A 26,503-nucleotide genomic window follows, 5' to 3' on the forward strand; every position below is an offset into this window, starting at 1 on the left:
ACTCTCATTACTTAAACAAAATACTTCACCTAGCTTATTTGCCAAAGACGATGACTTCACACTCTTCCGCATTATTTCCCACCTGATTATATCCGTGCTGTTCTCTTAAACTATCTACACTCCCTAATGCCTCCCTGCATGCTCCTCACGGCCTACAATGCCTTCCTGCTTTGTATCATCAGCATTCTTGATGAATTGGAATGGATCTCATCATGAAAGTCATTGAGATAGAGGATGAACAGCCTGGACCCCAGCATTAAAACATATTCGAAGACAGACACAAAATACTGGACAGGCAGCATCTCCGCAGAGAAGGAATGGGTGATGTTTTGGGTGGAGACCCTTCTTCAGACTGATATTGAAACATATTCTATGCATATACCCTGTTAGGGGGTATGGAGAGAAGGCAGGTACGGGATACTGAGTTGGATGATCAGCCATGATCATATTGAATGGCGGTGCAGGCTCATCATATCATATCATATCATATATATACAGCCGGAAACAGGCCTTTTCGGCCCACCAAGTCCGTGCCGCCCAGCGATCCCCGTACATTAACACTATCCTACACCCACTAGGGACAATTTTTACATTTACCCAGCCAATTAACCTACATACCTGTACGTCTTTGGACGTCGAGCGTACCTGTACGCTCGAAGGGCCAAATGGCCTACTTTCACCTATTTTCTATGTTTCTATTTCTAACCCATTTTCTAATTTTTTAAAACATTCCTACTGCCATCAACAAACCCAAGTTGTCAGTCAGTCAGTCAGTCAGTGTGCTCTGGGTCCAGGAGAATGGGGTTAGGTCGGTGGGAGAGGGCTGAGTAGACTAGATGGGCCGAATGGCCTTATTGTACTCCCATCACTTGTGACCTGGTGACCAGTGTGCAAGGGGGGTTGCCACTTGAGCGGGTTGAGCACACAGTGAGTTAGTTACACATTGGGCGGCGCCTTTGTCCCACTGAGAGCGGGTCATGTTGCCCAAGTAACGGTGCCCAAGGCAACCTGAGCCGGGCTGAAACACACCCAGGTGCCGGCATCTGGGCCCGAGTTCCAATCGCAGCCGCTCCGCTCCGCTCCCCGCTCAGCCTCTCAGGGTCCTGCACAACCACCAAGAAATGGAGGACGATATAGTGGAGCACTTTTGGACCATCTACCAAGAAAAACTCCCGGTGTAAGTCCAACGCGACCATTCTCTGCAACAACCCGCTGTCTGGGGACTGATGGGGGGTTCATGAGTTGTCGGGTTTTAAAGCCACAACGTCGGGGTGGAAAGACTGTGCATTTCGGATTTACTAAAGTTATTTAATTATTATTTAACGCTGAAGTTTATATGGGTTGCAAGGCCATGTAAATATTGCAGGTCGGTGTGTTCTGCTGCAAGTGCGAATTTTTATAATTAAGTTTTTTTATAATTAAGTAAAAACAAACACTCTCTTGACTCCTGAAGATTACACTTTCAATAGACAATAGGTGCAGGAGTAGGCCATTCAGCCCTTCGAGCCGGCACCGCCATTCAATGCGATCATGGCTGATCACTCTCAATCAGTACCCCGTTCCTGCCTTCTCCCCATACCCCCTCACTCCGCTATCCTTAAGAGCTCTATCCAGCTCGCTCTTGACAACGAACTGGCCTCCACTGCCTTCTGAGGCAGAGAATTCCACACCTTCACCACTCTCTGACTGAAAAAGTTCTTCCTCATCTCCGTTCTAAATGGCCTACCCCTTATTCTTAAACTGTGGCCCCTTGTTCTGGACTCCCCCAACATTGGGAACATGTTTCCTGCCTCTAATGTGTCCAATCCCCTAATTATCTCATATGTTTCAATAAGATCCCCCCTCATCCTTCTAAATTCCAGTGTATACAAGCCTAATTGCTCCAGCCTTTCAACATTCCAAATGATAAAGACTGGAATTTAAACCACCGAGGGCATATCTATCCAATTTTATGGATAGAGTCCTTGCACCTCTGCTGTGTAGCAGCTCCGTGGCTTGGGAGCATTTGTCGACCCAGAGGGGCGCGATGCAAAGGTTAGAACCAGCTCCAAAAGTTAAAACCAGCTCCAAAAGTTAGAACCAGTTCCAAAAGTTAAAACCAGCTCCAAAAGTTAGAACCAGCTCCAAAAGTTAGAACCAGCTACAAAAATTAAAACCAGCTACAAAAGTTAAAGCCAGCTCCAAAAATTAAAACCAGCTCCAAAAGTTAATGTCAGCTCCAAAAGTTAGAACCAGCTCCAAAAGTTAAAGCCAGCTCCAAAAATTAAAACCAGCTCCAAAAGTTAATGCCAGCTCCAAAAGTTAGAACCAGCTCCAAAAGTTAATGCCAGCTACAAAAGTTAGAACCAGCTCCAAAAGTTAAAGCCAGTTCCAAAAGTTAGAACCAGCTCCAAAAGTTAGAACCAGCTCCAAAAGTTAAAGCCAGCTCCAAAAGTTAAAACCAGCTCCAAAAGTTCTGGTTCCATTCGGTACTAATTTATTTTTTGCATTTTACTTGGCTGCGCAAGTGTGTGGAAAAGAAATAAAGAAGGGGGCTGAGAACGAGTGTGGGGCACCAGTGTTGAGAAACCTGTTACTTTTCGGAGTGTGTGGCACGGTGGCGCAGCGGTAGATTTGCCGCCTTACAGCGCCAGAGACCCAGGTTCGATCCTGACCCGGGTCCTGTCTGTACAGTCTGTAAGTTCTCTCAGTGACTGCGTGGGTTTTCTCCGGGTTTCCTCGCACACTCCAAAGACAGATAGGTTTGTGGGTCAATTGTGGTTGGGTCATCGAGCGATAGGGTGTAGAAACAGGCCCTTCGGCCCACATCGGCCAACATGTCCCAGCTACACTAGTCCCACCTATCAGCATTTGGTCCATATCCCTCCAAACCTGTCCTATCCATGGTATAATTGTAAATTTTCCCTCAGATATTCCCTAAGATAGTTTTAGTATGCTGGAATCGGCTTGAAAGGCCTGTTTCCTAAAGTTTAAACTTAAGATTGACACAAAATGCTGGAGTAACTCAGCGGGTCAGGCAGCATATCTGGAGAGAAGGAATGGGTAACTTTTCTTTCTGAAGGGTCTCGACCATTGCTCCAGAGATGCTGCCTGTTCCGCTGAGTTACTCCAGCATTTTGTGTCCATATCTTCGGTTTAAACCAGCATCTGCTATTCCTTCCTAAAATAAAGTTTAAACTTGGTGGGGTGGGGACAGTGGTCATTTGACCGGGAGTGGAGCGGTGATTGTTGGAGGTCAGGTTGGTCAGGTAAGTGTGTGTCCCATTGTTTAATCAAGTGTCTGTCCGGCCTGACACCAGCACATGGCCAAAGCCAAGGGCGCAAATAATCAACAGGCCAACTGAGTCCAACCAAGTTATTTGTCATGTTTACAAGCATTATGAGGTACAGGTTAAATGAATAATCTTGCTTGCAAACAACATCACAAATGCATAGAAACAGGCTAACACACAAAAATGAAAGTACATACAAATTATACATTTTTCTTCTTCTTCTTCTTCTTAAGCCCTTGGCTCCTCTAGGGAGCATAGGCCACTGACAAATGTCCTCCACCTCACTCGGTTGTTGGCGGTTCTTTCGACATCTCCCCAGTTGAGCCCACTCCCAGACATTTCCGCATGGACACTTCTTCTCCAGCTGTTCCTGGGGCGACCTCTTTTCCTTTTTCCTTGGGGGTTCCATTTCAGGGCTTGCCGGGTGATGTTTGTGGCAGGTTTTCTGAGGGTGTGTCCAATCCAACCCCATTTTCTCTTTCGAATTTGTACGTCAATGGGATCCAGGCTTGTTCTTTTCCCACAGGTCCACATTTCTTACTTTGTCTCTCCTCCAGATGTTTAGTATTCTCCCGAGGCAGGTGTTAATGAATGTTTGCAGCCTGTTTGTTGTGTGTTTTGTTGTTTTCCATGTCTCTGATCCATACAGCATTACCTGCTTCACATTTGAATTAAAGATGCGTATTTTGGTGTTGATTGAGATGTATTTTGAGCTCCAGATTTTCCCGAGCATGTTAAACACCACCCTAGCCTTATTGATTCTGTTTTTTATGTCTGCACCTGCCCCTCCGGTGGTGTCCACAACACTGCCTAGGTATGTGAATGTTTCTACCTCCTCCAGGGCAGTGCTGTGCATGAGGATAGTGTTGCTGGTTTTGGAGTACATCTTCTTCACCTATGTCTTTGCTATATTGGGTGTAAGACCAAGTAAATTATACATTACACATAACATTTCTAAAAGAAAGAAGAATCTACAAAAACATGACATTAGTGCAAAAACCATTAGAAAAGAAAGGAAAACACAACATTCTGGAGTAACTGAGTGGGTCAGGCTGCATTTCTGACGAACATGGATAAGTGGCATTTCAGGTCGAGATCCTTCTTCAGGTGATTCTATTTAAAAAAACAACCTGTCGGTGTTAATGAAAGAGGTGGGCTGCAGTGTTTTATTGTCGAGAAAGGATTAGGGTTGTACGGGTTGATTGTAGTAGAAAAGTAGCTATTCCAAAACCTGGTGGTGTGAAACTTAAGGCTTCTGTACCTCGTGCTTGATGGTAGCAGTGAGAAGAGAACATGGCCCACATGGTGGAGATACTTCATTGTAGATGCCTGTTCACATCACTTCCATGGTATCCCACCTTCTCATCCACTCCTATACATGAGGGGCAATTTTTACAGAAGCCAATTAGCCTATCAACCCGCACATCTTTGGAATGTGGGAGGAAACGAGCGCCTGAGGGGAAACCCACGTGGTCACAGGGCAAAGATGCAAACTACAAATAGACAGCACCCGAGGTCAGGATCGAACCCGGGTCTCTGGCGCTGCGAGGCAGCAGCTACCAGTTGTGTCACTGTGCTGCCCCCGTGGGAAGAGAAACCGAGCTTCAGGCTGAAGAACCCCTCATCAGAACCTTTCTCCTCCACCAGTTGCAGCCTGGCCTATTATTTCCAGTATTTTCTGTTTTTATTGCAGATTTCCAGATTCTTCGGTTATTTTTTACGTTTTTGCTTTCTTACAAAGAATGGAAATGTTTAAATTGTAAGTAAAATCGGTTTGCGCTTAGAATCACTGGAGGAAGACCAGGCAGTGTGCGAGAGAGCAAAAGAATTGACCTTCGGTCTGTGAATGTGGGACATCAACCTGAAATCTTAAATCTTTCCCCCTCCACAGATGCTGCCTGATCTGAATATTTCAAGCATTCTGTTTAATTTCACTTTAAGTCTGGATCTGTGTGAATTTTAATTGTACTCTTCTCCGTATCAAAAAAGCTTCATTTTTGGGAAGTAGGATGAATATAAACAATTTCCAATGTGCTGTAGAATTGTAATAGTTTGGATACATATATATATATTTATTTGGTTAAGTTCGAGGCACAGTTTGACTATTTAATTTTACTGCCTAGGATCAATACATTGACGTTTATCCTGTGTGATATTTACTTTAAGCGTCAAAATAGTTTAATTGTCACGTGTACCAGGAATTGAACGATGAAATTCTTATTTGCAGCAGGGCGTCAGGTTAACACAATAACACCACAAATAAATGTATAATAATCAATAATACAATAAATTAATAACCAACACTAGATAATCAGACCATAATAGCGCAAAACCAAAATAAGCAGTGCAAACGGCGGCGCAGCGGTAGAGTTGCTGCCTTACAGCGCCAGAGACCCGGGTTCGATCCTGACCACGGGTGCTTGTCTGTACGGAGTTTGTACGTTCTCCCCGTGACCTGCGTGGGTTTTCTCCGAGATCTTCGGTTTCCTCCCACACTCCAAAGACGTACAGGTTTATCGGTTCATTTGCTTGGTATAAAATGTAAATTGTCCCTAGTGTAGGAGAGTGCTAATGTGTAGGGATCGCTGGTCGGTGCAGACTCGGGGGGCTAGAGGGCCCGTTTCCATGCTGTATCTCTAAACTAAACTAAACTGAACTGAATGAAACAAAGTCCATAGTAAATCATTGGTGAGGTAGGGTTGTGGTTAGTGTTGTGCAGTGACCAAGAGCCTGATGGTGGCTGGGGAAAGCTGTCCTTGAACCTGGGTGTCATGTTTCTCAGGCTGTTGTATCTTTTTCCCCGATGGTAACAGCGAGATGAGTGCATGGTCAGGGTAGCGTGGAAACATGAAACTGCATATGCTGGTTTACACAAAAGGGCACAAAGTGCTGGAGGAACGCAACTGGTTAGGCAGCATGTCTGGAGAACACAAAAGGACACAGAGTGCAGAATTAACTCAGTGGTCTGAAGGGTCCCAGCCCAAAATGTCACCCATTCCTTCTCTCCAGAGATGCTGCTTGGCCCGCTGGGTTACTCCAGCTTTTTGTGTCTACTTTCGATTTAAACCAGCATCTGCAGTTCTTTCCTACACGTGCTACCTGGCCTGCTGAGTTACTCCAGCACTTTGTGTCCATCAGGGTGCTGTGGGTCTTTTATAATATTAGCTGTCTTTTTGTGTCCGTACTTCTTGTAGATCCCTTCAGTGGGACTAATAGCAACAGTAAAGGCTGGCGATCAAGGCAACAACACAATTGGAACATAATTGGAACATAAAGTATTCATTTATTAGCCAGTAATTGGTGAACTTACTTTTTGGCCACACTACCTTCACAGTGGATAGTGGAGTCAAAGGGTATGGGGAGAAGGCAGGAACGGGGTACTGATTGAGAATGATCAGCCATGATCACATTGAATGGCGGTGCTGGCTCGAAGGGCCGAATGGCCTACTCCTGCACCTATTGTCTATTGTCTATTGTCTATAACCTTTCAATCTCCACCTTAAAAATATATTAATTGACTTGGCCTCCACAGCCTTCTGTGGCAATGAATTCCACAGATTCACCACCCTCTGACTAAAGAAATTTCTCCTCTCCTCCTTTCTAATGGTCCATCTTTTTATTCTGAGGTTATGATCTCTGGTCCTAGACTATCCCATGAGTGGAAACATCCTTTCCACATCCACTCTAATCCAGGCAGAATTGTGGTACACCTCCTCTGCACCCGCTCCAAAGTCTCCACGCCGTTCCTGTAATGGGGCCATCGGGGGCGGGACCCGTCAAATTGACGGGAGTGCCGGCCAATGAGGGGGGAGGGCTACTGAGCCGACGAGCTGCCGCAAACTCACGCACTCCATCCCCCCCTGAACCCCCTCTTCTCCTCCCCCCCCACACCCACTCCATCCCTACTCAACCCCTCTTATCCCCCCCCCTCCCTTACCCGCCCCCCCCCCCCCACCGGGAGGACGAGCTGCGTTTTCCACGTCAGTCCGCTCGTGTGCAGTTGGGGCCCGTCGATCTAATACAGATGCTCCCCGACTTACGATGCTTCCACTTACGGTGCTTCAAACTGCAGTGACCCGTAGCGAGCCACAGCTCGCTTCCGGTCACATGAGGGGGGATGGAGTGGTTGAGTGGGTGCAGGGGGGGGGAAAGGGAGGGGGGGATGAGGGGGTTTGAGGGGGGATGGAGTGGGTGAGTGGGGGGGAGGAGGGAAGGGGGGTGTGGGGAAGGGAGGGTGCTAGACCAATGTAGGAGGTTCGGGGGTTGAGGGGGTGAAGTGGGTTAGGGCGGGGCGTGAGGGGAGGTGGGGATAAGGGGGGGTTGAGGAGGGATGGAGTGGGTGAGGGGGGATGGGAGAAGGTGGTTGAGAGGAGGGGGAGTGGGGTAGGAGAGGGTGATGCACCAATGCAGGAGAGGTTTGGGCCCAACGGGTCCACTCGGTCTAGTATATTACTAAAACTGTCATCTTGTTTGTTTGGCGTTTGTGCTGTTTGTTTGTGTCCGTTGAGCCGGAAATACAGCCAAAACAGTACACGATAGCATGACAATTTTAGGCCCACTTTACTCACCATTGTCCTGGGGTGGGCTGGAGGAAGTTTTAATTGGTCTTATATTTTTAACGTTTTTGACATTTTAAAGTTTAAAAATTAACTTTTCCATTTACCCTGGCCGTCAGCCGCGTTTGACGTCACAATGGGACCCACCCGAGTGACGGGAGTGGCGGTCAATGAGGGGGGGGAGAACTGCTGTGCCGTCGAGCTGAAACTTTAACAAATGTACTCCCCCCCCCCCCCCCACCACCGGAAGGACAGGCGCCCGTCCCAGCATGCCCCATGCCCAACCTTCCTCCCATGGTGCAGCACGGCGACAGAGGGTCAAACAAGATGGCCGTGGCCGCCGTTTGCCGACGAGCTGCCCCTGCAGGAGAGGTTTCCACCCAACGGGTCCATGGCTTGCTCTAGCTGACACGATGGCCACCCGCAGCTAAGGTGAGTGGCTCCCTCTCCCCTTTCCTGTCCCCCCTCGCCCGCCCACGGCCCCGGGGGACACTCCACGGCCTCCAACGGGTTCACGGATCGTCAGTTGCGAGAGGGTTGCCAAGCCCGCAGGAGAGGCTTGCACCCAACGGGGGTTGCCCCGCCGGCTTGACAGGTTTGAAAATCACTTTTTAAACTTTAATACTTACGTAAGATGGCCGCCGATCACTTTTAAAGCTTTAATACTTACGTAAGATGGCCACCGCATCCTCGCGTGCGCAGTTGGGGGAGGGTTGCCGCTCGGAGGAGGGCAGGACCCGCATGAGTGACGGGAGTGGCGGCCAATGAGGTGGGGGGGGGGGGGTGGATGAGGAGAGCTTTCCTGCTTCTGGCTACAGGAGAGGTTTGCACGGAGGGTTGCCGGGCCCACAGGAGAGATTTGGTCCCAACGGGTCCAAGCCCGGCTAGTGTAAAATAAAATCTGAATTATGTGTTTGTTCATCTTTCAAAGCAAAATGCCAGATCAGGGTGACATCTACGTAAATAATGCCACTCGGTTATTGGAGAAACGACGTGAAGTGGAAGAAGTGGAAGAGGATCTCGTTATGCAAAGGGAGGTAAAATAACTCATGGCAAAGGTTTATTGTGTATGTGGGTTCAGAGATAAACATGCAGGTGTGTATTTAATTGTCAACTTGTTCTACTCCACATTGAATCAGTTCGCGAGTTGGAAAATGCTCTGTGGGATGAACTTATGGGGGTGTATAAAACCATGCTAAGAAGATAGGGTGAATGCAGTCTTTTTCACTGGGTAAGGGAATCATGATCTCGAGGGCATAAGTTTAAGGTGAGAGGGGAACGATTTATTAAAAACCTGAGGGGCAAATTTTTGAAAAAGAGGGAAGTGAGTATATGGAATGAACTGCCAGATGAAGTAGTTGAGGCATGTTCAATAACAATATTTAAAGGACAGTTGGACAGGTACATCAATAGGAAAGCTTTACAGGGATATGGGCCAGGCATGGGCAAATGGGACTAGCTAGGATGGGATATCTTGGTCAGTATGGACAAAGAGTTTCCGTGCTCTACAGTGCCCTCCATAATGTTTGGGACAAAAACCCTTCATTTATTTGCCTCAGTACGCCACAATTTGAGATTTGTAATAGACAAAAAATCACATGTGGTTAAAGTGCACATTGTCAGATTTCATTAAAGGGTATTTATATACATTTTAGTTTCACCATGTAGAAATTACAGCTATGTTTATACATAGTCCCCCCATTTCAGGGCACCATAATGTTTGGGACACATGGTTTCACAGGTGTTTGTAATTGCTCAGGTGTGTTTAAATGCCTCCTTAATGCAGGTATAAGAGAGCTCTCAGCACCTAGTCTTTCCTCCACTCTTTCCATCACCTATGGAAACCTTTATTGCTGTTTATCAACATGAGGACCAAAGTTGTGCCAATGAAAGTCAAAGAAGCCATTATGGGACTGAGAAACACGAATAAAACTGTTAGAGACATCAGCCAACCCTTAGGCTTATCAAAATCATCTGTTTGGAACATCATTAAGAAGAAAGAGAGCAGTGGTGAGTTTACTAATTGCAAATGGATTGGCAGGCCAAGGAAGACCTTCACAGCTGATGACAGAAAAATTCTCTCTACAATAAAGAAAAATCCCCAAACACCTGTCCGACAGATCAGAAACACTCTTCAGGAGTTAGGTGTGGATTTGTCAATCACCACTGTCCACAGAAGAATTCATGAACAGAAATACAGAGGCTACACTGCAAGATGCAAACCATTGGTTAACTGCAAAAATAGGATGGCCAGGCTACAGTTTGCCCAGAAGTACTTAAAAGAGCAACCACAGTTCTGGAAAAAAGGTATTGTGGACAGATGAGATGAAGATTAACATATCAGAGTGATGGCAAGAGCAAAGTATGGAGGAGAGAAGGAACTGTCCAAGATCCAAAGCATACCACCTCATCTATGAAACACGGTGGTGGGGGTGTTATGGTCTGTGCATATATGGCTGTTGAAGATACTGGCTAACTTATCTTCATTGATGATACAACTGCTGATGGTAGTAGCATAATGAATTCTGAAGTGTATAGACACATCCTATCTGCTCAAGTTCAAACAAATGCCTCAAAACTCATTGGCCGGCGGTTCATTCTACAGCAAGACAATGATCCCAAACATACTGCTAAAGCAACAAAGGAGTTTTTCAAAGCTAAAAAATGGTCAATTCTTGAGTGGCCAAGTCAATCACCCGATCTGAACCCACGATCATGCCTTTTATATGCTGAAGAGAAAACTGAAGGGGACTAGCCCCCAAAACAAGCCTCAGCTAAAGATGGCTGCAAAGATCACCAGAGAAGACACCCAGCAACTGGTGATGTCCATGAATCGCAGACTTCAAGCAGTCATTGCATGCAAAGGGTATGCAACAAAATACTCAACATGACTACTTTCATTTACATGACATTGCTGTGTCCCTAACATTATGGTGCCTTGAAATGGGGGAGGACTATGTATAAACACTGTTGTAATTTCTACTTGGTGAAACCAAAATGTCTAAAAATGGCCTGTGTTAAATTCTGACAATGTGCACTTTAATCACGTGTGATTTTTTTTCTATTACAAACCTCAAATTGTGCAGTACAGAGGCAAGGATGGGTCTTTGTCCCAAACATTATGGAGGGCACTGTATGACTCTAACTTGCTGCATACGTTTTTAAAAATCCTACTTCCTTTGCAGGAATTCCATGTGAAACTCAGAGTCTTGAAGCAACGAAAAGATGATCTAAAGGAAAAAGAAGAGGAGCTGAAAATGTCCATACAAAAATTTGATAAATTCTTAACGGTAAATGTTGTTTGGATTGGACAGATTATTCTGAGCAATTTGGCTGTATTCATATACAGTCAGTAATGTGTACAGCACAACTTAATGCAGCAATGCATACTGCATCAAAATCATAATGGTGAAACTGAAGACAGGTAATTGCTGGGGATCTGATGTTGCTGGAACAACTGAAATACAAGTATACGCAGTACAGGAGAGGAGGTTAAATACTACGGAGTGGAGGCTTTGGAGAGGGTACGGAAGAGGTTTGCCAGAATGCTGCCTGCAATAATTGGTATTGTCCACAAGCAGAAGCTCGACAACCATGGATTTTTGTTTTCTCGGGAAAGCCACAGGTTGAGAGATCCAATAGAAAGATTATGAGAGGCACAGATAGGATAGACAGTCAGAACCTTCTATCCCAGGGTGGAAATGTCAAAGACTCGAGGACGTGGCTTTAAGGTGAAAGGGTCAAAGTTTAAAGGAGATGTGCAGATCAAGGTTTCTTTTTTACGCAAATAACAGCGCGTGATTTGAACGCACTGCCAGGGAGTGGTGGTGGAGGAAGCAGATACCATAGTGACATTTAAGAGATGTTTAGTTAGGCGTATGGATATATAGGGAATGGAGGGGTGTGGATCATGTGCAGGGAGAGGAGATTAGTTTACCTTGGCATCATGTTCGACACAGATATTGTGAACTTCATTTGGAAATCTGAATTGAAAATCAGAAAAATGTTATTCAATTCAATTTAGGATTTTTATTGCACCACAGTTATCCATATACTAAACCTCTCATTTGTTATCTTGTTTGTGACTGAACTTCAGCCAAAACGGTACATGATAGCGCAACAATTTTAGGCCCACCTTACTCACCATTGTCACTAGTGATAATGCAAGTCGTTTTTATTGAAATCGGTGTTATATTTTTAAAGTTATTCACATTTTTAAGTTTAAAAGGGGAGGAGGGGGGAAGAGGGGAGGGGGGGGGGAGAAAGGAGAGGGGGGGGAGAAAGGAGAGGGGGGGGGTTGAGGGGAGAGGGGAAGGGGGTCATCAGGCAGCTGCACCAATGCAGGAGAGGTTTGGGCCCACTTGGTCTAGTAGTAACAGCAAGGTTTGGATTGTCATATTACCAAGGAACTGGAGAAGGTGTAGAATTTCCAAGGACAAATCGAGGCCTGTATTGCTGTAGCTGCCTGGAAGGACTGAATGGGATTATGCTGTTTCCCAATCAAAGTGAAGGCAGAGGGATAAGTTTATAAATTTAAAATATTGATAGAACCAATGTAGCAAGGATATTTCTCACTGTGGTAAGAACATTGAAGTTTTATATTTAAAGTGGCACTAGAAAATTCAGGTGAAACTTTATTATCCATCGTGACCAGAATAGGGAACTTGCCACTACATCAAACAGTTGACACGTGGTCTGAGTTTATTTATGGGACTGTCAGGTATGTGTAAGAGAAAGAAAGGAACTGGAGCTGGTGCTGATAGTCAGATGATTTAGAATGAGGGAGTGTACAACATGAAGCAATGATCTGCTCCTGTGATTTATATTCCTCGTAATTCTATCTCCTGTGTCAGGAAAGCAGAGCAAACTGAGATAACGTTAACTCTGCAATTCCCAGGAAGAGCAAGTGAATGCATACGCTAAATGTGTTCAAGTGATCCAGCCCTATTTTACCAGAGTTCAATTTACAGTTGCAATTGTATACGGCGGAAGTAATATTTGAAACCCAGAATATTCCTGTATTAAGTAGCTTAGTTGAGTTTAGTTTATTGTCACACGTACCGAGGAACAGTGAAAAGCTTTTTGCTGCATGCTCTCCATAAAGCAGAAATATTATACATGATTGCAATTGAGCCGTCCACAGCGTACAGATACAGGAGAACGGGAATAACACTTAGTGCAAGATAGAGACCGATTAAAAATAGTCCACGGGTCTCCAGTGAGGCGGATAATCGATCAGAACTGCTCTCTATTTGTTGATAGAGTGGCAGCTGGGAAGAAGTAATGATTACATCTGGTCATTAATGGTTATCCGTCCTCTGTGACGTACTTGTGTTTTTATGCCACATTAGCACTGTAGTCCCCTGAGTGAACCCACCTCACATCGCACTCCCGTAAGTTCCTCTTATCGAGTCCACATCACAAGATTAGAAATCGTTCAGCCACTTCTCTGCATCTGCATACAATGGTGTCTTGCGCTACTTGTGCTTCGCGGTGTAAAGATTGGTGGAAACTGGGCCGCGACGTGAACGCTCTTTCCTTGACCCCTCCCTTAAGTTGACCGAGAGTGAGAGGAAGGCCTCGGGCTTCATTGGTTTCAAATTTCCACAGCAGCTATTTTTGTCGAGGTGTGGAGACTGCTACAGTGAACATTTCTGAGTACATTTAAATGTCAATCAGTAAGTTGCTGTTGCTATCAGCACCACTTCAATTTTTAAGTGATTACATGCGGATTCCCAATCATTATCACTCCCTTTTTATAGTTTTTGTTTCGGGCCTAGGGGGTTAGTAGGCTGCCCATCAGGCCCTCTGGAGTGTCTGAAGCTGATTCCAAAGACTTGCTTTTACTGGGATGAATGTAAGACATTTCTATCCACGCTTGTAGACCTGGCAATGCCAAGTTGCTCATGGCAGCTTTCATTTTGGAAATGATTGTGCACTTCCAATTAAATGATTGTTAGAAACTTGCCATTAGACCAACACTGGGACAAGGGCAAATGTCTCAACTACTTGTTTTCATTGAGGGCATAATTTCAAGTAGAAGATTTGGGAAAGGACCACCAGGTGGCGCCGAACGATGGGGGCCTCGCCAACTCTTTTCCCTTCTCTGTTGTTTTTAGTCCGTTGTTAAATGTATGTTTTAGTGTATCTTTAGCTTTGTATTATGTGGGGGAAACTTTTTTTATCTCTTCGACAGAGATGCGATTGTTTCCTTATCGTATCTCTGTCCACACTGCGGCCTAACGTCGTGGAGCTAGTGGTCTCTTGCTGGGGATCGACCTCAGAAGCTCCAACCGCCGGAGCTTGTGGATTTTACATCTCGGAGCTGGTGGTCCCTGTTTAGGGACCGTCTTCGGGAGCTCCAAGCCGCAGGAGCTTCGATAGCCCCGACTGCAGATGGTTCGACTCCCCAACCGCGGGAGAAAAAGGAGGAAAGAAGATAAGACTTTATTTCCTTCCATCACAGTGAGGAATGTGGAGGAATGTTTATGTTACATTTTTACGCTGTGGTGTGTTTTGTTGATTTTTTGGTACGACTGTCTGGCAAATCAAATTCCTCGTATGATTTACATACTTTTTGCTTTGATACTTGGCTAATAAAAATCAATTATAATTACAATCGAAGGCCTGATTTATGAATATGAATTATTCATCTTGTCTGTGAATATAACCTACTCAAAAGACAAATTCATAGGCAGAAGAGTAATAGGTCAAGAATGTCTGTTATTTTATTCTTTTTCCTTCCCAAGGAAAATGATGCCAAACGATTCAGAGCCAAGAATAAACGAATGTCTGAAAATGATCTACTAAAACAGAAAGAGAGAGACATTATAAAGCTGGAAATGGAATTGGCCTCTCTGATCAGGCACAGAGGAAAGCTAAAGAACAGAACAGAGACTCGTGCCATATATCTAAGATTTCTGGAGAATGTAATCAAAGTAGTAGATGAGGTAACGACTGCTTTACATCTATATTAATGTGTGTATGATACAAGTATACCATTTTCTGAAGAGATTCTTACACTTCACGAGCACAGCCAATGTATTTAAATTCTCAGAGGTTAAAATGACGAGATTCGGGGGTCACCCGGGGGTAGGCAATGGCTGAACTTAAGAGTGAAAGAGGTGGGTTCTGAGAGGTAAAAGCAGAAAAAAACTCAGTAGGTGAGTCAGCATCTGTGAAAAGAGAAACAGAATTAACGCTTTGTAGAGACAATGAACTGCAGATGCTGGATTACAAATAAAAAATCAGAGTGCTGGAGTAACTTAGCAGATCAGGCAACATCACTGGAGATGGCTTGGGATGCCAGGGATGCCACCTGACATGCTGAGTTACTCCAGTACTTTGTGCCAGAGTGAACTCTTTGGTCAGAAACGGGAAAGGGAGAAAAACCAAGTTAGTTTTCTTTAGGATTTGCAAGAGAAGGGACTAAGCTGGCAGAAGGTCCCGTGGTTAAAGGTGGAATAGTAGAGAGGACGCAAAGGAGATCAAGCCCTTGAAGGGTCTGTTTATGAAAAGCATTTTGAAATCAATGCAAAGGTGGATGGTAGAACCTTTTGAAGGTTATCAAGATCAGTAAAAACAATGGGAATTAGCACGGGAGAAGACGTTTGATTGTTTGAAATCTTCACTATTTTTTCTCAAGCCATGTCTGACTTAAGGAACTGTTCCTAATTGTTTTCAAGTTTCAGGATATCCGAATGGTGACCAGTCGTTTTGAGGCTTTGATGCACACATACGACTTGCTATTCCGAAGCTATCATGAGAACCAAGAAACCATAAAGACAATCAAGTCTGATCTAAATAACTTCATAAAAGCAAAGACCAATGAAAATATGAAGTACCAGAATATGATTGCAGGGCAGAAAATACATCTGGAAGCAGCCCAGACTAAAACCGTAAAATGGGTAGGTTTGTAGGAAGGAACTGTAGATGCTGGTTTAAACCGTAGACACAAAAAACTGGATTAACTCAGTGGGTCTGACAGTATCGCTGGAGAAAAGGAATAGGTGACATTTCGGGTCGAGACCCTTCAGACTAATAGTCAAGGGAAAGGAGAGATATAGATGATGTAGAGAGATATAGAACAAATGAATGAAAAAACTAATATTGGGGTTTTTAATGTATAGATTTTTGTTGCTTGTTCTGTATTGTATGAATATCATATTTACGGGTCTGTTATGCTGCTGCGAGTAACAATTTCATTGTTCTGTTTTCAAAACATAATTACACACTTGATTTAACTCTTGGCACTTGATGTTTCTATTCATAATTAACGTAAAATAAGTTGAAAATAAACTCATTGTACTGTTTTCCAAATTTGCAGGAATCCACATGGGTGCATATTCAAAATACAGCAGCAAGAAGGACTCTTACTCTGGGCATGGTGAAAATGGCTATTTTTAACCTTTTCACACATATTAAAGAGGCAGAACTGGATTTGAGCATTGCATTAGAAGACACAAACAAACAGCTTAGTGTGGTAAGTTTTCTATTACGTTACGATGATTTTTATTCCATTTCTGCATGTGAGCATTCAAATGTGCTTAGATAAGTAAAAGATTTGTAATTCAAATTACAATTTATTATTATTTTTTACAGGTACAAGAATATATTATGCAATTGAGGGAGATTGTACACGATTTCAAGAAATTGGAAAGTTAGCCTTCCTTCTGCTGTATTAAAACAATAAATGCGTTAAATGAATTTATACTGTTAGGAAATACTAGAATGAAAAATTACGTTTCACATATGTCTACAATTGAAAATAAATTGATGCATTTGTATTTAAAGGACATATAGGTAAAACTCAACTATAACTATTCATATCTCTCCGTAAAATCCACAACTTGTGTCGGCTGTGTAATATGTTATGGCTGTGTCCATAATTGTTCAAAAGCCTTTAGATTCAGATGGTTCTCGAGAACTGGAAAAAAATCCATTTTATGCACCTTTCTTCAAACAATGGTGAAGAGATAAACTGGTAACGACAGATAAGTTAGTTTAACTATGATGTTGGAACAAGGTTTAGAAACAATAGGCCGTGAGAGAATTAGAAAGTAAGTGTGGCTTGATTATCAAGTCCATGCCACAGAAGGTAGTTGAGGCCAGTTCATTGGCTATATTTAAGAGGGAGTTAGATGTGGCCCTTGTGGCTAAAGGGATCAGGGGGTATGGAGAGAAGGCAGGTACAGGATACTGAATTGGATGATCAGCCATGATCATATTGAATGGCGGTACAGGCTCGAAGGGCCGAATGGCCTACTCCTGCACCTATTTTTTATGTTTCTCTAAAGGCAAATCAAGTCAAACTAAATTGATGTTTCTTGAAGCATTGACAGAAAGGGTGGATGAACTGTGAAAGGCGAGATGAAAAAGGACATCCAAAAAGCATTTGATAAGATGCTGCATAATCAGCTTGTTGTCAAGATTGAAATCTATGGAATAAAAAGGGCTGCAGAGCATGAAAATTGGTCTTAGGAGGTACAGAGAATAACGCTGAAAGGTTGTTTTCCAGTCTGGGGGAAATTGTAATAGGAGCTATCCAAAGGTATGCATTTCATTATATAAATGGAGACTCGGGAGACTAGATGCTGGAGTCTTAAGGAAAATTCAACATGCTGGAAGAACTCAGGGGATCAGGCAACATCTGTGGGAGGGAACAGATAGATGACGTTTCAGGCCGGGACCCTTATTCATTCTGTTGCTGCCTGATGTGACTTCATCCTAGATTTTTATAAATATACACAAAAAGAGCAAGAAAGCAAGTGATGATGAATATTGGTTCAGGCACAACTGAAAAACTATGTTCAGTTCCAGCAAACACATTTTAGGAAAGATATGTGCGATTTAGATAGAACTAGACCAAGTGGACCCGTCGGGCCCAAACCTCTCCTGCATTGGTGCAGCACTCTCCTCCCCCCCTCCCCTCTCTCCCTCCCTTCCCCTCCCCCCCCCCCCCCCCCCACCCACTCCATCCCCCTCAACCTCCCCTCCCCCCTCCTTCCCTAGGAGATAGATTTAAACTTTAAAATGTGAATAACTAAAAATATAACCAATTTCAATGAAACTTATTCCATTAGCACCAAAGGGACGGCGGTAAGTTGGGCCTAAAATTGTCACGCTTTCGTGTTCCGTTTTGGCTGTAGTTTAGGAACGGAACAAACAAACAAATGAGAGTTTTAGTATATAGATAGATTCAGAAGATATTTATTGAAATGATTCCAGTGATGTGGATGGAAGGAAGAAACAGGTGTCATTCCAATTGCAGATTTGGGAATTAAGAGGTTTAGATACAATTTATATTATGAAATGCATTATGTGAATTTATGTTACAAAATGCAGTATGACCACTTAGATTATGAATTGCATTATGAAATGCTATTATGTAGGATCTTATCAAATGCCTTTTGGATGTCCTTTTATATCTCCCTTTCACAGTTCATCCACTCTTTCTGTTTGGACAGCTCCTCTTACAGTGTCCTCTCGTCTGGAAAACAACCGTTCAGCATTACTCACTGTTCCAGTTAGCCAATTTTCTATCCATGACCTTAATAACAATCCTATTTTGCAGCATCTCACCCAATGCCTTTTGGATGTCCCGAGTAGAGAAACTCCCTATTGATAGAGGGGCCCAAAAACTAAGGGACAAAGAAAGGTGATTGTCAACAGAACTACAACTGACACGAGCACAGTTTTTGCACCCCATAAGTGGTTAAGGTCTAGAATACACTGCCATAGAGCTGGATAAATATCTGAAAAAAAATTGTAAGATAAATGCTTTGAAATGTGTGTAAATGTCAAATGTTTAATATTTAAGATGAATTCATTTGAAATTGAGTGGTGTATCATGTTATAATCATGTCGGCAAAATAATTAACATGAATAAAGCACATTTTACTATTAAAGATGTACTAATAAATTCAAGATTATGAATAAGCCTCACCTTAGAATGGGGCATAATAAATTCCATTGACATAATGGACACCAAACCATCACAAACAAAAATGGAGAGTCCTTACCGACAATAAGCAAAACAGGATCAGCACACACAACTTGGCATGTACTCTGCAAGTTCATTTTAGCTGTATGAAATGAATAACAATAAGGCAAAGAAATCAGTCTAAAGGGTCATGACGCGAAACATCATTTGTCCATTCCCTCTCCAGATACTGCCTGACCTGCCGATCCTGCAGCACTTTGTGTGATTTGCTCAAGATTCCAGCATCTGGTGTCTCCATTATAAAGCAAAAAAGGTTCCTTTATGCCAGTTGATATGATTTATAAGATCCAGTGCTTGCTGAACTTTTATTGCCCATCATTAAGGCTACCAGACTAAGAGGCAACCACACTGGCCTCACTCTGGCAATGGAGGCGGCCCAGGACAGAAAGATCAGAATGGGACGAGGAGCTAAAATGGTTAGCAACTGGCAGATCCAGCAAGTGTTGGAGCTGGGAGGCAGAGACAGGTAGTTGATGGATGGAGGCAAACAGTAGAGAAATTAAAGGCAGAAGGAGCCACAGGAGAGGGTGAAGGTGATGAGCAGGAACATGAAGGCAGCCAGTGCTGGGACCACTGGATAAGGAATGTGATAATGGCAGTTTCTCCAGCAAATTGTTTTTGCTTTAGATTCCAGCATCTGCAGTACTTGGTGTTCATTAAAAAAAAAAAAAATCAATCAAGCTTTTACAGCCAGCAAAACACTGCTCCCAGGGTTTGTTTGCTGTCAGAGGCTGAGCATGGAAGCAGCTGAGCTAACTTTATTAACTTCCATCTTTGGATAATATCCGAGACATTTCATTCAATGAGAGTAGAGGACTTTATAAATCAATTTTATAAAACAAGTTTCATTATAAACAGTATTTATGCTGCAGATGGTATAAAAATCAGTATGTTCAAACAGTCTTGTTACTCTTTTAATTACTGTAAATAATACAATCTGCACAAATAAAAGGGCAAAGTGGGCTTCAGATAATAATAGCCAGAAACACATTATTGTAAATGGCAAAAATATCAGTGCAGTTCTGTCGATATTTTTTAAATATTGAGATTACATTTTTTTCCTCATTTTCCCTTTGCCTTTGCCTCTGCCGAAGGCCATGCTCCGCATTTCTCTCACACGCTGCCGGTTCTTGTGCTTGAGCTTTTTCATTCCTCCACGTTGCAGGAATTTATTTTTTTCCATTCTCTTCCTTTCTTTAAGAATTTCAGCTGTGGTTTTAAGTTCTGATTTCACTCCAAGTTGTTGACTTGGTTTTCTTGAGAAGGATCGTGGGTTTCCTCTTCCACCTGCAAAGTTTTTTAAAAATAGCAAAATCAGAATCACATTATTTGGCTGAGTGTGTTTACGATTTTACGCATACATACTCACATAATACTGTAACCTGTGACCACGAGACCCCTTCGCATGCACCTGTTATCCATTCCCTACAATGGAGCTTTTTAAAAAAAAATTTAAAAGGACACAAAATGCTGGAGTAACTTAGCAGGTCAGGCAGCATCTCTGGAGAACATGAATAGAACCTGATGAAGGGTTCTGACCCGAATCGTCACCTATGCATGGTTTCCAGAGATGCTGCCTGACCCACTGAGTTACTCCAGCACACAGTCCCTTGCATCTCTCATAACTGGAATATCACATCCACCTGAAGATATAACTTCTGTAGCCTTTCCATTCCATTGCCACAGCTAGCAAATTAGTCATTAGTAAATGTTGATACTTTTTCTTAATGCTTGCATCTACTACATTTCTTAACGTAGAAAGAACAGCCATAATAGTGACACTTTAATATACGCCGGGTATTCACATAATACTCCGCCAGATCATGTCCAGTTTACTTTGTTGTTGTCACATGCACTGAGGTACAGTGAAAAGCTTTTTGTTGCATGCTATCCAGTCAGCGAAAAGACTACACATGATTACAATCAAGCCGACCACAGTGCACAGATTCAGAATAAAGGGAATAACGTTTAGTGCAAGATTAAGTCCGATAAATGATAGCATGAGGATCTCCAATGAGATAGATGGTAGGTCAGGACCACTCGCTAGTTAGTGATAAGCTGGTCCAACCGCCTGATAACAGATGGTAAAAACTGTCCCTGAAACTGGAGGTGTGCGTTTTCACATATTTATACGATTACTGGGTTCACATAGCGTTTAGCTTTTTGCCAATATTTGGCACAGAAATAAAGACATTGGCTAACTGGATTGTTTGGTGCAATACCATTTACATTGTCAAAATTGCCCCCTAAAAAAGTCTTACCACGGCCACTTTTCTTGCCCCTGTAGTTCCCTTGCTCATTTTCACCTTCATCGTCAGATAACCTTTCATCGATCTTGTATTTCTTCTTCCATTCTTCATAGCTAAGTATTGCCAGTTATGGAAGACGATATTTTTCAGTGTTATCTTTACACCATTTTAAGATCAAGATTAAGCATTGTCTTAAAAAATTGAACACAAGTTTAAATTAATCCATACCAACTGGTGTACAGGCTTTACAGATGAAATATTCTATAGCCCTCCTAGATTAACAAAGATCTTTGTCAAGGCCTCAATAATCTAATCTCTTGCCACTCTCAATAATTAGGATAGATCACATTGTATCCTGGGCAAGTTATCTTTGAGAAACAACACCTCATACTTCTAATGTAATTCTATGTAATCTATTGTGGGATTAGATGAAAACCACTAAAAAATTAGAAAAATAAAATGAAAAGGATACATGTTCTTTTTGTATGAAGCATTGATGTATCTTCCACTTTCTGTCTTTATTTTCTTATTTTGTTTGCCGGTGTCCCTGACGAAGCGCTTTTTTTTGCGGTCCCTGCACAACATTAAAAGAATGGAGGCGAGATTAACATCCAAAATACACTTGAAATTCATGACACAATTGACAGATTTGGTTTTGACAGGCAAGAACCACTATGAAGCTGAAAGTGATGCCGAGACTGCCATTAGACTGTAGTCCAGCTTTAAAGGATGACCAATGGCATACATTTTCACTTTTATGCACCATTAAAACAGAAGATGTCCCAATAAATAATTAGTGCATGGGCAAAAGGGGAATCCAGAGAACTGCAAATGCTGGTTTACAAAAAAAGACACAGTGCTGGAGTAACAACGGGTGTAACCTGACGTGCTGAGTAACGCCAGCCCTCTGTGTCATTTTTTTGTGGATTCTGAAGGGTCCCCACCCGAAACAGTTCCTGTGACCCAATACTTCCATGGATGCTTGCGAGAATGATGTTCATACTTTCTAACCAGTGACGATGATGGAATGCCAAAATACTTGCAGGTCGTGATGGTACTTCACTTTAAAAGGAAAAGGAAGTCTTTGCTGAAGAAGATAAAAATGGCTGGGCCAGGTACTCTGAACTGAGGAACTCCTGCATCAAATCCCTCGGGCAGAGACGATTGATCTGCAAACCCACAAATACCTCCGCTTCTCTTAGTGTCACTCTAGCCAGAGGCACTTGATTCAGTTCAAATGCTGTCTCAATGTCTTTGTTAATGCAGTCACTGTCATCTCATCTTGGAATTAATCTGTCATGTTTAGAGCAAAGCCACAAGGAAGCCATAAAGTGGCGCAGTAGTGGAGCTGCTGCATCCTAGTGCCAGAGATCCGGGTTCAATCCTGACCACGGGTGCTGTCCGTGCAGAGTTTGTACGTTCTCCTTGTGCGGTTAACTGGCTTCTGTAAATTGCCCCTATTGTGTAGAATGTGAAAGTGGGATAACATTGAACTAGTGATCGAAGGTCGGCGTGGAATCGGTGGGCCGAAGAGCCCGTTTCCACACTGTATCTCTAATCTAAAGTCTATAGAGTGTCCCGACAGAGTCCAGGAACATCAGTCAGTTACCAGCCCGTACTCATCAACACTCTACATCCCTCTGCTACACGAGTGACAGCAGACCAATGACAATTAGCCAGATTAGATACCCCACCCCCTTCACCTACATTTCTTATTCTGGCTTCACAATTCACAACTCCTCAATCCGTTTGTCTCACACTTTTTTTCTTTCTTCATCTCTGGCCTTTGTCTAACCATCTTCCTATAACTCCCCCTCCTAATACCCTGTGTTTACCTATTAACTGTCATGCTTAGTCCTGCTCCTCCTCTCTTCCAGCTTCTCTCCCCCTCCCCTCCCCATTAGTACCGACCTGAAGTGTCACCTATCCACAATCTCCAGATGTTACCTGACCCACTGAGTCACTCACTCCAGCACCTTGCATCTTTTTTTTCGTAAACTAGCGTCTGCAGTTCCATGTTTCTAGATTAGATTTACTGCCGTTTTTCACGCAACCAGATTGTTCCCAGTAATTATGACTGCACTGGATCGTTCAGTCAGAGGCATGGAGGGTTCTGGAGCTTTTATCACTATTGTTGTTGCTTCTCAGTTAACCCCCCCCCCCCCCCACGTCTCTATCTTCCCACACATGGGAGTTACATGGAGTAACTTGAAGTGCTTGTTGCCAGGCTGGGATGCATCATTCACACAGCTCACTTCATTGAAGATGGTAGAGCAAGGGTTTGACAAAATATAAACAGAGTTAATGTTTCCCCTGTCGTAGCTTTCTACAACCAGTATTTATAATCTCCAAAGGGTCAGCTACTCAGGACAGTACAATGATTTCTTCACCTTGAATTCTCCACCCAAAGGTTGTGGAGGCTTAGTTTCTGAGTGTATTTATGACAGAAAACCAGTGCTTTTTTGTCAGCAAAAATAGACAATAGACAATAGACAATAGGTGCAGGAGTAGGCCATTCAGCCCTTCGAGCCAGCACCGCCATTCAATGCGATCATGGCTGATCACTATCAATCAGTACCCCGTTCCTGCCTTCTCCCCATACCCCCTCACTCCGCTATCCTTAAGAGCTCTATCCAGCTCTCTCTTGAAAGCATCCAACGAACTGGCCTCCACTGCCTTCTGAGGCAGAGAATTCCACACCTTCACCACCCTCTGACTGAAAAAGTTCTTCCTCATCTCCGTTCTAAATGGCCTACCCCTTATTCTCAAACTGTGGCCCCTTGTTCTGGACTCCCCCAACATTGGGAACATGTTATCTGCCTCTAATGTGTCCAATCCCCTAATTATCTTATATGTTTCTGATGGTCTGCATCCCAGAGTACTTAAGGAGGTGGCTCTAGAAATAGTGGAAGCATTGGAGATCATTTTTCAATGTTCTATAGATTCAGGATCAGTTCCTGTGGATTGGAGAATAGCAAATGTTATCCCACTTTTTAAGAAAGGAGGGAGAGAGAAAACGGGTAATTATAGACCAGTTAGTCTGACATCAGTGGTGGGGAAAATGCTGGAGTCAATTATAAAAGACGAAATTGCTGAGCATTTGGATAGCAGTAACGGGATCGTTCCGAGTCAGCATGGATTTACGAAGGGGAAATCATGCTTGACAAATCTACTGGAATTTTTTGAGGATGTAACTAGGAAAATTGACAAGGGAGAGTCAGTGGATGTGGTGTACCTCGACTTTCAGAAAGCCTTCGACAAGGTCCCACATAGGAGATTAGTGGGCAAAATTAGGGCACATGGTATTGGGGGTAGGGTACTGACATGGATAGAAAATTGGTTAACAGACAGAAAGCAAAGAGTGGGGATAAATGGGTCCCTTTCGGAATGGCAGGCAGTGACCAGTGGGGTACCGCAAGGTTCGGTGCTGGGACCCCAGCTATTTACGATATACATTAATGACTTAGACGAAGGGATTAAAAGTACCATTAGCAAATTTGCAGATGATACTAAGTTGGGGGGTAGTGTGAATTGTGAGGAAGATGCAATAAGGCTGCAGGGTGACCTGGACAGGTTGTGTGAGTGGGCGGATACATGGCAGATGCAGTTTAATGTAGATAAGTGTGAGGTTATTCACTTTGGAAGTAAGAATAGAAAGGCAGATTATTATCTGAATGGTGTCAAGTTAGGAGGAGGGGGAGTTCAACGAGATCTGGGTGTCCTAGTGCATCAGTCAATGAAAGGAAGCATGCAGGTTCAGCAGGCAGTGAAGAAAGCCAATGGAATGTTGGCCTTCGTAACAAGAGGAGTTGAGTATAGGAGCAAAGAGGTCCTTCTACAGTTGTACCGGGCCCTGGTGAGACCGCACCTGGAGTACTGGTAAATACTGGTAAAATGTGACGGTACCCAGATCATTCCTTGCTATTGGTGTCAATTGCGGATTATCATCCTATAAATTGATTTAACTGTTTAAGGCCTACACTGCCTAATTTAATTAACGCACTTTTTTAAAGAAGATACAAAGTGCTGGAGTAGCTCAGCGGGTCAGGCGACATGTCAGGAGAACATGCAAAGGACTTTTTGGGACAGGACCCTTCTTCAGACCGATTGGTTGGAGGGGGGAGTTCTTTGATAGGCTGATGTTCGGATAAAGGGCAGAAATGAAAAGACAGAAGGCGTGTGATAAAAGGATTGAAGAGTTGCAAATAGCAAAGCTAGAGGAAAGAATCTGGGTGGAAGGGGAGGGGGAGGCACAGACGTGATGGTCCAAACAATTTGTTTTGTGTTGTGCTGTACTGTGTTCTAAAAGATCAGCCATAATCTTACTGAATGGCAGAGTAATCACAAGTGACCAAACGGTCTACTACTGCTTCTATTTATTGTTCTGTGCAAGTGATTCAGTTTTGTCTTTTGTATTCCTGCATTGGAATCCATTGGTGTTAATGATGGGAATGTGCTTACAGCCATCTCCCTTTAGTTGGCAAAACTTGACTTTTATTTAACCATAAAACCTGTTACCTCAGGATTTGTGAAAATCTCAAGTTTGGAAATTGATCCTTGTGTGAAATGGCATATACTATTAATTAAAAAAGTTAAGGAAACAGACAGACAAGTTTTTTTTTAAAGCCTATAATTCAGCATGCTCTTTCTCGTAGATAAGCTCTCAACTCCAATAATATAAAAACAACATTTCAAACATACCAATTGAGACTTGAAAATGGAAGAGGGTTTGGAAGACCTTTCTCTACATTTGACTAACTTTGAATAACAGTAATAGGTCCAAGTTAAGTTCGTTAAAGGTAGCGCAGCGGTAGAGTTGCTGCTTTACAGCGAATGCAGCGCCGGAGACTCAGGTTCGATTCTGACTACGGGTGCTGCACTGTAAGGAGTTTGTACGTTCTCCCCGTGACCTGCGTGGGTTTTCTCCGAGATCTTCGGTTTCCTCCCACACTCCAAAGACGTACAGGTATGTAGGTTAATTGGCTGGGTAAATGTAAAAATTGTCCCTAGTGGGTGTAGGATAGTGTTAATGTACGGGGATCGCTGGGCGGCACGGACTTGGTGGGCCGAAAAGGCCTGTTTCCGGCTGTATATATATGATATAATATGATACACATGTCAAATTTGCAAAGTGTTGCCATGTACTGTTTGATTCAAGTTGGCAGTCACATTCTGCAGAAATCTTGTAACAATATTCGTGCATCAAGTAACCCAGTGGTATAGTCTGGTGTAGATCCATTTTAGAACTGTGTAAGATCAGAACCAAGAGGATTACTTCTTCAGTTGGAATTAGATGTTATTTCTTGATGGTGATTTAATTCTACATTGCTTCTGCATGGCATGTAAACTTCCATATAGGTTTCTGGGAGATCTGGCAGTGAGCTGAGCAATAATGCATAAAAATCTGAGTAATGGCGATAGTTT

At 43.3% G+C, this 26,503-nt stretch overlaps 2 protein-coding genes across 2 annotated transcripts in view; one reads left to right on the forward strand and one right to left on the reverse strand.

Moving 5' to 3' along the window:
• Nucleotides 1-983: 983 nt before the first annotated feature.
• cfap73 (cilia and flagella associated protein 73) lies at nucleotides 984-17,785 on the forward strand. Its single transcript, XM_078421721.1, has 7 exons — nucleotides 984-1,177; nucleotides 8,760-8,865; nucleotides 11,014-11,118; nucleotides 14,578-14,778; nucleotides 15,514-15,735; nucleotides 16,155-16,310; nucleotides 16,430-17,785. The coding sequence occupies exons 1-7, from the start codon at nucleotides 1,122-1,124 to the stop codon at nucleotides 16,490-16,492; spliced, it is 909 nt and encodes a 302-aa protein (XP_078277847.1). The 5' UTR covers nucleotides 984-1,121; the 3' UTR covers nucleotides 16,493-17,785.
• Nucleotides 17,786-17,888: 103 nt separating this feature from the next.
• ddx54 (DEAD (Asp-Glu-Ala-Asp) box polypeptide 54) overlaps nucleotides 17,889-26,503 on the reverse strand; it is a 31,656-nt gene continuing 23,041 nt past the window's right edge. Inside the window, exons 18-20 of the mRNA XM_078421720.1 lie at nucleotides 21,552-21,653; nucleotides 21,092-21,192; nucleotides 17,889-20,117 (exon numbers count right to left, since the gene is read on the reverse strand). Coding sequence (XP_078277846.1) covers nucleotides 19,879-20,117; nucleotides 21,092-21,192; nucleotides 21,552-21,653 — 442 coding nt within the window. The 3' untranslated portion in view covers nucleotides 17,889-19,878. The remainder of the gene's footprint in view (nucleotides 20,118-21,091; nucleotides 21,193-21,551; nucleotides 21,654-26,503) is intronic.

Source organism: Rhinoraja longicauda, chromosome 25 (assembly GCF_053455715.1).
Source record: "Rhinoraja longicauda isolate Sanriku21f chromosome 25, sRhiLon1.1, whole genome shotgun sequence".
Lineage (NCBI taxonomy): Eukaryota > Metazoa > Chordata > Chondrichthyes > Rajiformes > Arhynchobatidae > Rhinoraja > Rhinoraja longicauda.